General features: G+C 28.5%; 1 protein-coding gene across 2 annotated transcripts; it reads right to left on the reverse strand.

Annotated features, from left to right (window-relative positions):
* Positions 1 to 1,081: 1,081 nt before the first annotated feature.
* LOC110622780 (nuclear transcription factor Y subunit A-9) lies at positions 1,082 to 10,991 on the reverse strand. Of its 2 annotated transcripts, none has more exons than XM_021767411.2 (5): positions 10,838 to 10,991; positions 8,285 to 8,602; positions 7,752 to 7,873; positions 6,046 to 6,210; positions 1,082 to 1,838 (listed from the first exon to the last, which is right to left on the reverse strand). In XM_021767411.2, exons 2-5 carry the CDS (start codon positions 8,547 to 8,549, stop codon positions 1,461 to 1,463), a joined length of 930 nt encoding a protein of 309 aa, XP_021623103.1. In that variant the 5' UTR covers positions 8,550 to 8,602; positions 10,838 to 10,991; the 3' UTR covers positions 1,082 to 1,460. The 2 variants fall into 2 exon arrangements, with proteins under 2 accessions (XP_021623103.1, XP_021623104.1); XM_021767412.2 differs by lacking the exon at positions 1,082 to 1,838 and adding an exon at positions 3,589 to 4,474.
* Positions 10,992 to 15,837: the final 4,846 nt, after the last annotated feature.

The following is a 15,837-nucleotide window of genomic DNA, read 5'->3' on the forward strand; positions in this document are numbered from 1 at the left end:
GACTAGTGGAGTCTGGTGAAACACTAGAAGTTCCAGAATAGCCCAGAAGCACCAAGAATAGCCTGGAGGCTGCCAGACCAGTCCAAAAGCTTCTAGAAATCTGCTGAGCAACAAGATATCTCCAGCCAAGGAGTTCCACAGGCAGTTTGGCCGGCCAATAAAAAATTCTTTTAAGAATAAAATTACTAAAAAACCCTTGAAAGTTCTAAAAGGATAATTTTATCCGCACATTAACTCCACTACATATTAAAGAGGGAGAATGCTTATAAATATCCACAGCGAAATTCATTTATACGGCTTCTAAAGTAGAGCTTTTGGCTAAAGCATCCAAACCTTGTAAAGCACTTTCTGAAGCAATTCTTTCCATCATCATTCTCTTTTCTATTTGCCTAGCAACCATTTTTGGAAAAAAATCTATTTGACTAGCAACCACTTTTGGAACAATTTTTTCCAATTAAGCTTCTGTTGCATAATCACCCAACTGTTTTTATTTTGAGCTATTAAAAAAGGCTTTATTTTGAGCTATTAAAAAAGGCTAAACTTAGTTCATGAAACTAAAACCACCCAGTAAAAATGAAATTAAAGTGAAATTCGAATATTAAATTACTTACTCAGTGACACATGTCATGGGAAAAGAGAGAGAAAAAGATTTAATCTCTAATCTCATAATCTAATTAATTGTGAAGGAATACTATATATTCTAATTGGAAAATCTTAAATTCTTGAGTTTATCTTCCTACTGATGCAATATTAGCGGTCGAGAAAAACTGCGTCAAAGTTCAAACATCAAAATACATTAACCTTCGCTTCTGCTCAAGTTAAACAAAGCTTAGAGTCCCAACATTCACTCAGGAAGTGCATATACTTGGGAAAAATTAAAAATTTAACAATTCATCCCTGTTTTATAATCACTTAATTCAAATGTAAAATCAAACTCTTTAATCCTTCTATAAAAAAAACTGTTAGTCAATTTATTTTAATCTTAATAAAAGGACTAAAGATTTAAATTTAATATAAAGATATTTTAATAAAACAATTTTAAAATAATGACGAACTAATTAATTTGAAAAAACTCAAGGACTTAAACAATAATTTACCCATATATTTGTAGTCACGTGCATCACAAAAAAGAGAAGACTAAGCAAATAAAAAACATTCAAAAACTTAGATTACATTTCCTCAATAGCTTAAACATGGAATGATTTGCCTGCAAGCACAAACATATGAACCTTGGATCCTGTATATGTGACCAAGCTCAACCCAGCTTTGCCAACTATAAACAATACCCCATCAACATGAAAGAAACATCTTCTATAGAACGCAAACAAGAACACGTAGTACTATGTGTCCATGATTTGGTGCATAAATCTCATGAAGAATACCTTCCGTTTGTTCAAGTTTGAAAGAGTGCAATGCTGTTCGCAAAGAATGCCGGTGAGGGCCCAGAACAAGGCTCAAATCTACCATAATTCTTTCATGTTGCTATCCCTTTCTTCTACCATCCTATCTGATTGTGAGTGACATGATGACAATTGAAATCCAAGAAAATATTGGGAGCACGCAGTACCATCGCCACCATTGTAGGTCCGTTGTGAGATTTGTTTATGTAAATGGTCAGGTTCTATTACAACATTACCTGCAGATGAATCGGAACGCTTAGAAGAATGTGCTGATGATGAGTTTGTAGAAGGTTTTAGAACAGTGTCAATAAAGTTGTTCGCCTTATCCAACGTGGTTTTAGCAGCACTGTTATCAAGCTTCTTAGTGTTTATAAAGCGGCCTCCACAACCTCTTGCCCTTCTCATGGCATGTAAATGTCGAGACTCATGCAGGTAAGGCTATAAAAGGTAGCAAAAAAAAAATCACACAACTTTCAGATGGAGGAGGAACTCCACAAAAATGAGCATTTTAAAGCTGATTTCTCAAATGAAGTATTAGTACTCAAGCCGGAAAATTTATGTTAGCATCTAAATAATGGAAATGTTCAATAAGCAATTCATGCCAATTGTTATTTATCCTGTTCAGCATAATCTACCAATTTATCTACATCTTGATAATGCTGTTACAGGTTCCAACTTAAAAACCCCAACAATCCATAGCTCTTGCTTGAAAGAAGGTGCATTATGCACACTTATGCAATTAGACAAAGGTCAAGCTATACTTTAGATTCAGCAACTTTCTAGTCAATAGGAATCTCCCCCTTCATTGTCTAAACAATTGTTTGTCATAAATATCCTGCTCTTCTTTATCACTAGCTTGACAAAGACTTGAAGAAAGGACAACAACCCCACCCCATCTCACCCCAATGAGAGGAGCAATTTTAATGAGTGTTTGCCCTTTTTAACATTAATTGACACTTCATTTTTTAGTTTTATTGACAATTTTTTCTCTTTCCTTAAATTACATACATACATTACAAATATGTAATAGCGATAGCAGAATTTCACATGTATTTGGTCACTTCATAAAAAAATGTGGCGCCTTGCCAATAAGGAAGTCAGTAGACTTGCTTTGCCTACCATTATCTTACCAACAATCAAACGCCAGCATGCTTTCAGTTGCTGCTCCTATCAAGTTTCTTTCCTCATATTACTCCAGCACCATTGCAAAAAACAGTGGTAACATACACACACACCCCCCCAAACCCAAAAAAAAAAGTACAAAAGAAAACCAAGTCATGTGTAAACCTTGCAATATGAGCAACTTCCAGAACATTTTGCTACCACCCTTGCCAAATATATTCAATAAGAAACCCGATGCCCCAGGAAGGAAAAAGTACCATAGGGCACATTTACATGACTAGTGGAATACAAAAATAATATAATGGAAAAAAACTCTCTACATATATTCCAACTCCCTACTACATTTTCTGGTGTCATAAAAAGCTTCACAAATGACCCAAAACAAGTGAACCTGTGCTCTTAAATTTTTCAATAAACCAAATAGTGAAGAACAGATGTCCAGTTCTTCAGATCAAAGAACTTATTAGGTATCCAAAAGAGAACTGCATGCACATTACTCATGTTACTAACTACCAGACTCTTTCATTAAATGGTACAAAATATTAAACCTATACTACCCTGGGAACAAAGGTGAAAGGGCAAAACACAAATCCACGTTTAAGATACTACAGCAGTTGCCTATTCACAAAAATTCCCTGGAAGGAAGACAAAGACTAAACCAGGACCATAAAATAGTCAAACTCTAGGCACACCGGCTGCCGGTGTGCCTAGAGTTTGACTATTTTATGGTCCTGGTGCCTACATTACAGTTGGAGTAGAGGATCAAGGGCCTGCTTTTTGTTATTATTCTTATTGAGATTCTCCATTGCCCCCCAAAGTATGTAAATATTGTTGTTGGGAAGTGAACAAAGAAAATAAAAGGAAAGAATCTAAACTAGATTTGGGTAATATGATCCAAACTATTTATCACATCATTGGGTACTCTTCCCCATTTGAAATGCCTCAAGCACAATTGCATTCTGGCCCTTAGCCATTCCCTTACCTTGTTTGGCACATCAGTCATTCCAATATATTGGATAACAATCTCACTGTGAAAGCATTGCTTACTCATCCCCAACTTCATCAGCTCGATCATGCATATACATTACTGATATGTAGATAAAGGCACTCCTTTGAAACATATTATGGGTAATTGATAGACCAAATCCATTCTTAAATAGAGTATCAACTAAGCTTATATTTTATCTGCAATGAATAGATTGTGTTTATCTAATAACTTCTTATCTCTATTATCTTATCTTAATAATTTGTTATTAGATTTCTATTTTCTTATCTTGGTAGTTTCTTATCTAATAATTATTTGCATTAAATTTCTACTCTAATTAGAAGTACTATGGTTGTATGAACTTCCATCTTTAAGGAGTTTATTTTTATTCCATAAAACAAGTAGATTAATCATAAAAACATTAAGATTTAAGACTCTCTCTTAATTAACGAGTCTAAGGTATTAAAAACTGTACTCCTTCCTCATCAATCATTTCGTGATGCGATCCATGACTCTAGATTATAACAACTTGGTATAAAAATATTAGTCCGTCGGCACGGCTGTCCTAAATTTGAAATCACATGGGAGTTTATTAATTATTTGCAAGTTGTATATCCCACCTTTGGGCTTTAAGACAAGCTCCTTCTCTAGGAGAGAAATGACATTATGAATAATAGATGAAATAAATCCATTCCCATTCTTAACACATTTTAGCTTCAACTAGTTACCAATAAAGCATTTCAAGAGCTTCTTGAATTCTTTCATCATGTTTCTAATAGAACATACATTACAAGAAAGGGCCTCTTGCCTGGTAAAGTTAACAAGTGTTACTGTTATCTTAGATGGCTTCTTTAACTGAAGCATGGAGTTTTTCCACTAAAAATTGGTTACATAGACCAAAGGACAGTGCTGAAAGGGGAGAGGTGATGAATCTACACTCATCCAGCCATGACAATGGCTAACCTAACTGTTGTTATGCGCAAGAGAACAAAAGGAGAATGTTGAAATTGCAAGTCAAATAGAATTGGTAGTTAAAAATTAATAAGAAGACTATCATTATTAGAATTTTGTTTAAGAAGTTTTAAGTAGAATTCTTATTAGAAAGAAATTATAGTTACAAAGTTCAATTTAAACTTTTATCAACTAGTAATCAATTATAAAAGGAAAATCTCTTGAATGAGGGTGGCATGCACTAAGGCTTAATTGTGAGTGGTTGAACAGTATAAGTGAGCTTTGAAAAAGAAAAAAACACAATTAGTGGTTCTCAAAAGATTTTGAGAAATCCAACTCAATTTCTGGACTCATTAATTTTTGTTCCACTAAATTTTATAGCCTTATTTAGAATCTCATTGTTTGCATGGCATTATCTTTCGCCATATTTAGAACTATAATAATCTAAAAGTCTTTATTCTTTTTCTCTCCACTTGGACCACCTCCCAATAATACCATTCACTTTATCTCCACCACTATTTTTCTTCTCATTCTTAGTAAAGGCACCAACAACCATTTCTCATTTCTTCTCCAAAATTTCAAGGAAAAAGTTGATGATTGGTGGGTGATAAAGATACTTGGGCATCTAAAGTTCTCAATTCCTTTCTAAAAGTAAGCTTTTAATATTATTTTTCTAAATTTCTTTTACTCTTAGTTTTCACTAATTCTTAAATAAAGAGAAAGATACTTATTAATCATTATTTTGGAATAAATTATCATTTCATTATGTTATTTAAGATTAGTTTTTTCTTAAAAAAAAAAAAGAGATTCTAAATATTCACATTGGCTACCTATTTCTTTCTTCATTCCAACTTTTAGTTTTTATTTTATTTTATTGTTTGTAATGCTTTGTCTATGATGCGCCAATGTTATTAACATTTTATATTGCACAATGTATATATCTTGTATACTATTCATGTATCAATAATTTAAATAAGTTAAAGAATAGTACTAAATAATATACATATACATACATACTTATGTACATATATACATATACATATGTATTTATATGCATACATACATATATGTGTGTGTGCGTGTATGTATTATCATGGTATATATTCTGCCCCCTCTAGTTTAAACTCTTGGCTCTGCCACTGATCCCAATATAAACTTAAGTTTCTAGATAATCTAATGCTTTTGTAAAATTTCATCCTTACAAAAAAAAAAAAGTATAAATAAATATCTCTAACTCTTGATTTATTACACAGCAACACTATTATTTGGATAGCAAAATATCATTAGTTGGACAATTCACTTGCTTGATGCCTATAAAGAATACAACTCTGAAATATCTTCCATTATTTTCCCACCATATATTTTGTTTCCCCTTTCTATCTAATATTATCTAAGCTATAAACTTCTATGTCAAAACAATAAGATCAATTGTTTCCTAGCATGTGTTCCTGGCTAACCATATCAAGAAATTGCTCACCACTTCAACTATATCACACAATTAATATAAAAAATTCAACTTTAGTAATAAGCAACCAAAAGAAATTAATACAATACAAGTAAAAATAATAGGCTCAAACAAAGATTTACCTTTCTAACTTTAATCAGTTTCTTTTCCAGCTCAGCTTTAGCACGCGATTGTCTTCGCCTTAGAATACCATGATACTGCTTGGCATTTACATACACAGGTTCTTCTGTCATTTCAAGGGGCAACACCATTCTAGTGGGGTAGGCTCCAAGATAACAAGAATGGACCTATATCATTCCATATATATTTGTTAAACCAGAACTTATGTCATGTTTGGTAGAATATAGTAGAATGAAATGAGCAATGGTACACAATACCTATTTATATAAATTGGTAGCAGAAATTATAATTTAATATGAAATAATGAATAAATATAACTAATAAAGTAATCATGATTACACAAATTTCTATGCCTAATGGGCTAATCACTATATTAGATTATGTTTGTGCAACCCACACAAACATAGCCTCAAAGCATAACCCCAACTTTGAAGAAAAACATCATTGCTTAAATTTCTATGCCACTACTGGAAGAATACCTGTAGAAATGTTTATGCGCAAATAAAATGCACGTGTGCATGGTTATATATATACACACACACATATATGTGGGAGGGGCAGGGGAGGAGGAGGGGCAAGAAGGAAAAACATCAACTTTTCCATATGACTTTAAACTTAAAATCCTATATATATTGCATAATATAGAAAACTATTATTATTTAAACTTTTATTCAGGCAGAGCTGCTTATCAGCAAAAAGATCAAGCGCAACTCCAAGTCAAGTTACAGCAGACCTATAAAACAAACCTTCTTCGAAAAAGCAAATACAAAAACAAAGATTCAAGGGTTATCCCAGTGTCCTACTATAAGAAGCTTCCCACATTGCAGGCTCCAGTAAATAGCAGTACACAGTACTACTTATATAGGTTGAACCAATGACCTCCAAGTCCCAGCAAGGCTTAGTACCACCCTTGCACCAAGTTTCACCCTCAAAAATGAATGAATGGGAAACAACAATCACCACCATATTTCCATGGTTCCATGGACAATGACTCCAATTCGAAGTCATATACCATATTATTGTCACACCAAGCTCACCCCTTAAAAATTTCAATGAGGAAGCAATGCAATTACCATATACCAACATCTTCCATCTGCAAAAGGTTTTTGGTGGCCAGACATATGGCAATTATAAGCTGCATTTAGTACTTCTAATCTACCAGTGGAGTCACAATATTTTCCCATAATGTATAAAAGAAAAGAAAAAATCATCATTATTCTTCAGCTTAGTCAATGTCCATTATTCTAAAATGAAATGTGTTTTTTCCATACAATAAACAAGTATTCCATGTACCATTATGTGAACCAATCTCACTTTGATGAATAAAATCCAAGTAAAAGCAATCATAACATTCAGCTAAATAAGCAATTGAAACAACTGCGTATATAGATCCATATCAAACCAAGCTGTAAAGCAATGTCATATAACTTGACAAGTGGCAACAAATTCCATTCCCGACGTGCAAGGTCCATGGGTAAGTATGGCTGTCCATATGATGATTTATGGATCAGAAGATGGGAACGATACACCTTGCAAGGGAAAATTTTCCACGTACAACTCTGGATCTCTCCCCATAAATAAGCATTAAAAACTAACAACAACTAATGGTTCATGCCAAAGATCATTGTACATGTGTACGAAAAAGTTAAGGGAGAAATATGAACGAGTTTACACGCAACTCCAAAATAGAGTGAGAAAGAGAGTTTACAAGTGAAGGGCCAACATGTTCCAGTTGAGTAGGTGGTACAAGATACTCCACCATCGGTGGAGGCATGAAGGATACAGAATGTTGTAGATGTTGTTGTTGATGTTCTTCACCATATTTTCCATCTGTCAACAGAAACAGTATAATTGTTTTGTATTCACATTTTTTTGGGCTAAAATGCATTAGGTTACAAGCATAATTGTATTGCATAACATTTTTTTCCAAAATACTCATCTCTCTCTTATATCTAAATACCTTTTTTTTTTTTTTTTGCTTCTTAAGTTATAATTTATTATTTTCAGAAAAACTAGTTTTCCATTTATGTAGACTAGCCTTATGGTAGTAGTAGTAGCGAAAGGCATCTTGGTCCCTCATCAGGCAAATTTCCATCTCCACCATTTAGCTTATCTCAATGAAGTGGAAAACCGATTATCGAATGAATAGCATATTGAAGTCAAATATGCTCATAAAACACAGTAAGTAAGCTAGCTTTAAAAGGACTTCAACAGGACAGGTCTCATGTGCAGAACAGCTACCTGATTGTGGCAATGCAGTGAACTGCATTTCTTTATAAGCATCAGTTCCCTCGCCAAATTGATGATTAGCTGCTCGTGATTTGCCAGATTTTCCCCCACAACCATCATCCATGTAATTTGATGTCAACAAATTTTTCGTACTTTCCTCTAACATGTCTGATAAAACAACATTGCTCCTAACACCATGCCACCAAGCTTTAGACGAAGCCATACAATTAGTGGGATCTAATTGTGGATGGCTAGTGTTATCCAATTTCATTTGCATGCTTCTTAGTTCATGTAAAAATAAACTCTACAATTTCCAGATCTGCTGCTTGCCTGTAAGTCAAAAAGGGAGGGAGGAAAACAACTGAATTAACAGCATGAAAAGTATTAGATAGACCAGTTGCACAGTATGTTCGTACTCTATATTAGACATTACATACATTCAACAGTAAAAAGAAATTATTGTAAGCTACATACAAGTGATTCACATACTCAATAGTGTGTGCACATACAAGTAGTTAATCCAAAACTTAACTGAAAAAAGGAGATTGTGTGCATTATAAGCATAAAAGACCATGTTAAAAATCATGGTACTGACACAACAGCATGTTCTAAATCTAAAATTTCCAGTCATAAAATTTATTAACTTCAAACACTTTAATCAAGTCCTCACATTTTGAAAACATCCAACAGTTTAGTCCTAAAATGGATTCTTTACTAGTCAATAGTTACATGATATTCCATTAGTCAACGCTTATAAAACAAACATTCTTTTTGACATTTTTAAGTATTTAAAATATAAATCTTTGCTTCTCCCTCTCTTTTTTTTTTTTTTTCCTCCTCTTCAATTTGCAGAAATCGGAAAAGACTACTAAATATCACATAAAAAGATAAGAAATTCAAACCAATAAAGAATGATATCAAATTTATTCCATAAATTTTCTTTCATCAAATGATAAACTCAGTTAACCAAAATTTGCCTCCTTTAGTATCTAAGGATAGCCCTTTTTTACTTCAAGTTGGGTGATTTGACTTTGTTAAAAAAATTACAAATTTTAAATTTGTTGTTATTTTTAAGAATAATTCAGAATATGCTGAATTTTAATCATTGTTTGATGGATTATTTATAGATAAGGAGCATTAGTTTGCAAATTTGAGTAATATCTTACATCTTAATTAATACAAGTTTAAAGTAAAAGTTAAACTTTCAGAGATAATCAAGAAAACAGAAGTCACTAAAAGTATATTGACTTTTGTTTGGAGGAAGAAAATTTCTTGGGCAAGTTTTAATGGTTTTTTTTTTTTTCTGAAATTCACGTAGACCATTAAAGTTCTTACCAAATTGATTAAAAAAAAGAGTGAATGCAATTTTATTTTAAAAATTTAAGGCTAGAACATTAAAAAATAATATTTAAAAAGTATCCACTAATGCAGTCAAAGTTTACAATTGGAGATTTTATTCAAGGACCAACACAAAGTGAACTTAAAGTATATATCAGGCCCCTTTTTTTAAGTAGTTAATTGAAAAAGATTAAAAATTTTCTTTTCTTTTCTTTGAGAGAAAATATTTCATAGTTATTATCCCTTTGGTATATAATTTTCCAAACCAAATAGAAGTTGTTTATGAAACCAAATCAAACAGCAATGTTCTAGACATAAAATTCTGAAACCTTCACTTAATCACTTGTGTCTAAAATCTACATAAAACCTCCCAACCAAATATTTAGAAAAAAAAAACAAAAAACCTTATAATATAATATCTCCAAAATGCTAGACTATCAGATTTAAAAATACATAATTATTTAAAAAAAGTCCCATTTTCATAATCTTATGCCATGCAAATAGAAAGAAAGCCCAACTAAAATTTATAGAGGACCAGCCTTAAGTTAATAAATATTGATTTATGCATTTTTGGTTAATCAAGTTCACTCCTAATTAATGAAGTTTCTTAATATCATTAAAACAATAATACAATTAAGCATAAACAAAACTCCAATAAACCTTAGATTTCAAATCCTCCTAAACGTTTACATCTCTCTCCCCCCCAAAAAAAAAATCATGCCCTTCAATTCCATAGATTTAGATTCTATACAAAGCAAAAGAGATTGTCCAAAACCCATAGATTTGGAGGATTTCATGATTTCAGAAATTTAACATAGCAAATCTTACCTTACAAAGATAAATAAAATAATGAGTGATGCTATACATTATAAGTAATTTAAACTAAATATTTCACTTTATATAAAATATATCCAGTCAGCATAGTTTTCCAAAAATAGAATCACCACATAAATCTCAGCAAAACAATCACATCTAATCTCACTTCTAATCTATAATAAGAAAACTACACATATACATCAATATTCATACATGCATGCAAACTCAGATACAACAGCTTCATCGATTCATCCCTAACTTCCAAAAAACATGGCATAATCTTTGATAACAGTTAGAATTCAAATTTGAACCAGAAAAAGTAAGAAGAGAAAGCTAAGAAAACCAGAGAAGTTATCAAACCAAAAGGAGAACAGAACGAAAAAGACGACGACGACGAAGAAGAAATCTTACTGAACTAGTTTCACAGTAGAGAAGAGAGAGGCTTTGAAATTCTTGGCTAATTGGTGAAGTTTTGGATGTCAATTACTGAGAGCATGAGGATGAAGAGGCTTGTGAGATCAGAGGGAATTTAAAAAGAAAAAACGTAGTGACGCCACTATTTTAATTTTCAGTTGACGGACACTGGAGGCACCTTGTTTTCTTCCTAATACCGTCAATGTCCTATGTATTTCCAATTACCAAATTATCCCTATGCATTGAAGTTTTTTTGGGAAAAGGACAAATTTGCTCCTCACTGAACGGAACAGCAAAATATCAAATTTTACTATTAATCTAAATTTAAATAATTGTTAAAATAATAAATAAAATCGCTCCTCTCAGATAATTTTTAAAAATATAAATTGTGTTTTCCTCCATTAATTTAATCTTATTTTAAATTTTTTTATATATTAATAATAATTCAGTGATGCACAGTAAAAATAAATTTTAGTATTTTTACTGCTGTTATATCATTTATAGATAAATTTAATTTTTTTATTTTTTATTTTTTAAATTTAAAAATTTTTCTTAAAAAATTAAAAATTTAGAATTTCTATCCTAATATAAAATAAAGGGTAAATTTACATTTTAAATAAATTTATGATTTTAAAATTTTTAACATATCCAATATTTATTTATAAGAATGTAAATAAATAAATTACCCACAACAATTAAATTATTAGAATTTAATTTATATTTATAATATCTAAATCCGTCTAAAATTCAATTAAAATTTTATTTAAATAATTTAAATTCATTTCAAATTCAGTTATTATTAACCGAATAAAATTTAAACTCATTTAGTTTTATATATTTTAATTAATAATTTATATAAAAATATTTTTTATTAATAATTTTTATTTAAAAAAATAATATTTTTAAAAAATTTTAATTTTAATTTTTAAATAAAAATATATAAAAAATTTTATAAATATAATTATAAAATATATTTTTATATTAAATTAATTATTTATATAAACGGGTTCGAGTAGTCAGTAATTTATATGTAAAATTCGATTCGAACTTACAATGAATATTATTTTTTAAATTGAATTCATTATAAACTTGATTATAATTATATAAATCCGTTCTATTAAAATTTAATTGAATCGAGCATTCAAAAATATAGATATGTTATTCCCTATCTTTGTAGGGTTTTTAAGTTATACATTTTATTGACATTGAAAATGAGAATTTTAAAGTACTTGAGATGAGCAATAGACTTATAACTTTATTTCCATTAGCTTATTATCATATTATTTTCTTGTTGAAAATAAGTTAACTTTTATTATTAAAATTTAGATTCAGGAGATATAATTTTTTAAAATAATATTATTAATTTAAAATTCATCTCAAAACCTTGGGGTAAAAGAATAAGTTTTTAAAAGATATTTAGTATGTTTTAAATTTAAATTATAATTATCTTTAAGATTTTTATTCATTTGATTTTAATTATCATTGAAATTTAGAATCTTACTGTATTAAATATATATTTTTATACTTTAAAATAAAACTCAATGGTTTTATTTAAGATTTTTTATCATACAAATTATAATTCAAATTAAATGTTATATTCACTTAAATTGAATTTTAAAAAAAAAACCATAGTAAAAAAAGGGAAATATTTGTTGGGAATGTGGAAAGAGAAGTAGGGACAAATTCGTCAATATAGAAACCAACCAATGACGCAGACTAAATTGTCCCTTTCAGATTTTCTAAACCATCGAGCTCGCATGTACTCGTTCCTTTTCCCACTTCTATTTCACCAGCGCAACGTGTCCACAGGTGGACCCCATCCATCCAAAATATTTCAATCATATTTCCTTGCGGGTCCCACAAAGTTCCTCATATATGCCACGTGGTCCTTCTATTCGAAGCAAACAGTGATGTTAGTGACGGGATAACGTCCACTTAACGGAGCTCAGCCGTTACAATGTCGTGGTGTTAGGTAGCAAATGGAGTGGTCCTCTTTTGTCCCGATCGTCACACAACAATCACGGATCTCCAGGATGGAGACATTGAGTCCACGTGTCCCCTAAAGATATGGAGTTAATTATAAGCCGCCTGAATAGCGTTTGGAAAGGAGCCACGTGGTAGTGCATCGAAGCTTTGGGAAGGCAAAAGAGGACAGCTCATACGATTAAATCCTAATGGGGAGTACAATTCGACTAAAGCGAAAAAGTGATGTGATGTAATTGAATGGTAGCTTACTCATCTGAGAAGATTATTATGAGACTTTGAGGATTTTTCAAAAATTTGAACACTCCATTTTTATTTTAAAATTATCTAATAAAAATTTTAAAATTTGTAAAATTAAATTTTGTATCATTATATAAATTGATCCAATAAAATATTAATTTTATAAGTCTTCATATTATATTTTTAATTTTTAATTTTAATAAAAAAATTTTAATATTTAAAATTTAAATTAGTTTTAATTAAATTTAAATTAATTTATACAATATATTATATAGTATTATTTTTATTTTATAAGTAATTTAATTAATTAAAATTTTAAATTGATAAATACATTAAAATTTTAAATTATATAATTGAAATATTTAATTATTTTATAATTAAATAAAAATTTTAATTAAAAATTTTAGATAATTAAAAGTTTAAGGTATTAATTAAATTTTAATTTAAGATAATAAAGTTATTTATATAGTAAAAATAATGATCCGTGATATTGTGTATGAGCTAATTTAAGTATGATCAAAATTAATTTAAAATTACTATCATAATAATAAATTTAAAAATTAAGAATTTTTTATTCAAAATTAAAAATTTAAATTATAAATATAAAAATTTATAAAGTTAAGATATCTTTAAACTAATAGACCTATAAAATAAATATTCATCACTTTAATATATATATATATATTATTTAGTTATACTAATTTATTTATAATATTTTGTAAATTTATAAATTTAATTTATAAATTTTAAAAAATACAATTTGATGAGCAACTAAGTATTAATAAGGAAGTTATTATATTATTTTTATTTAATTTTAAAATTTCATCACATATCTCATTTATTTTTTTTAATAATTTTACTAATAAATATATTTATAATTTACTTATTACTAAATTTATTATTAACAGATCGTCAACACCTTATAAGTATTTTAATCAAATACTTATAAATTTTAAATAATTTATAAATCTCAAATAATTTATAAATATTTAATAATTATAACTAATTTTCATAAATTAAATCAAACACGGCCTTAATCTAACCGTTATTAAACTCACTCTTTATATGCAGATGGTATAATAAAAACAAATTCTATTCGATGATATGATATTTAAAGAGAAATAAAATTTCTGTGTGTGGAAAAGTTTAGTTTGAATGGGTCGTACTTTTCACTTTTATTTCACTCTATATTATAGTGTCATTGCTGTTAGGCAAAATCGTATGTACGGATGTATTTGTCCGTTCATCATCGTTAAGTATCGTTTAATTATAGGGTTGCGGACTTTACTTCTACTCGTCATGTCAGATGAATTGTGTTTCTCTTTTATGAGTCCGAACTTCTTATGAGTCCAACCTACTTCAACAGTGGATTGAATGTGTACTGATAAATAGTTTATGTAGTGGACTTTGATAAATTTTAAGTTTGACTCTCTTTTAAAACATTGATCTTAATTTGGATGTTAATGGCTCAACGGCCTAAAAATATATAGACATATTTACTTTCTCATATAAATTAAGAAAATATAATTAATATAAATTTAAAAACAAGCATTAAATATTTTATGGTTTCTCTTAATATACTTTTGGCTCATATTCAATTTATTCTTAAAATTTATAAAATATTATTATTTTAATACATATTAAATAAGATTTATTATGAAACTAATTAATAAATTAATATCTAAAAAATAAAATGATTTATAATTGAGAGAATTACCGCTTAATTCTTTTGGTATCGAACTATGGTATTTAAAAACTCATTTTTTTAATTTTAATTTTAAAAAATATATTAAAATATTTTGACATTTTAAAAATTATATTAATTAACTTATCCATTAATTTTATTATTAAATATTTTACTATTTAATTTTAATAATTTTAAAAAAATTTATTAATAAGTCACTTAAAATTTTAAAAAGTCTATAATTAATTTTTTTATATTAAAAATATTTTAAATTTTTTTATAATATTTAATACTCAAAACTAATAAAAAAATTAGCTACTAAATTCTGTAACTAAAGAAAGATTGAGAAACTGTCTTAGACTTTCCACTAATCGCGTGAGTACATTATATATAAAAATGATTTACAAATAAAAAAAACTCATCTATTTATTGAAAATCTTAATCTATAACTTGTACTAAGTAACACTTAATTAATACAACAAATTAAAGTTTGTTTAAATAACTTAAATTTAAGTTATTTTAATAAATCAATTATGGTAAATTTTTTTTAACTGAAAATTAAAAATTAAAAAAATAGAATCAAGTTTACTCAGATGCACTTACTATCAGACTAAACCTATAAATGCTCAATTATGATAATTAAATATTAAAATGATACAACAATACTTATATACATATTTCAAGGTTGAAGGAAAGTATATCTTTAAATTATACTAAAACTTTTTAATAATAAAATTACTAAATGCAATTAATTTAATTATTTTTTTAAAATTATATTAATTTAAGTGCTTTAGTAACCTACTTGTGAAAAATTTTCATTTCCTAAATTTGTATTAATTTTCTCTCTAAATATGTTTTAAGAGTATAATAATGTAATATCTTATATTTTAATTAATTTTTATATTTGGTAGATGATATAAAAACATGTACCACTTTTTAATTTTGAAATGAGTTCATTAATATATTGTTTTATTATTTTTAAATTATATTAATATATTTTTTAATATGCTATTTGGCAAAATTTAAAGGAGTAAATTAGTTTACTTAATTTAATATTTAATTTAGAAATTTTTAGTGGAATTGTATTTAT

Source organism: Manihot esculenta, chromosome 9 (assembly GCF_001659605.2).
Source record: "Manihot esculenta cultivar AM560-2 chromosome 9, M.esculenta_v8, whole genome shotgun sequence".
Lineage (NCBI taxonomy): Eukaryota > Viridiplantae > Streptophyta > Magnoliopsida > Malpighiales > Euphorbiaceae > Manihot > Manihot esculenta.

Excerpts from the sequence above, each read along its gene's own strand:
- LOC110622780 (XM_021767411.2), bottom strand. The coding sequence starts at position 8,549 with ATGCAAATGAAATTGGATAACACTAGCCATCCACAATTAGATCCCACT. Across the intron at positions 7,874-8,284 it reads CACTGCATTGCCACAATCAG|ATGGAAAATATGGTGAAGAA; the intron begins GTAGCTGTTCTG and ends TTCTGTTGACAG. Across the intron at positions 1,839-6,045 it reads AACTGATTAAAGTTAGAAAG|CCTTACCTGCATGAGTCTCG; the intron begins GTAAATCTTTGT and ends TACCTTTTATAG.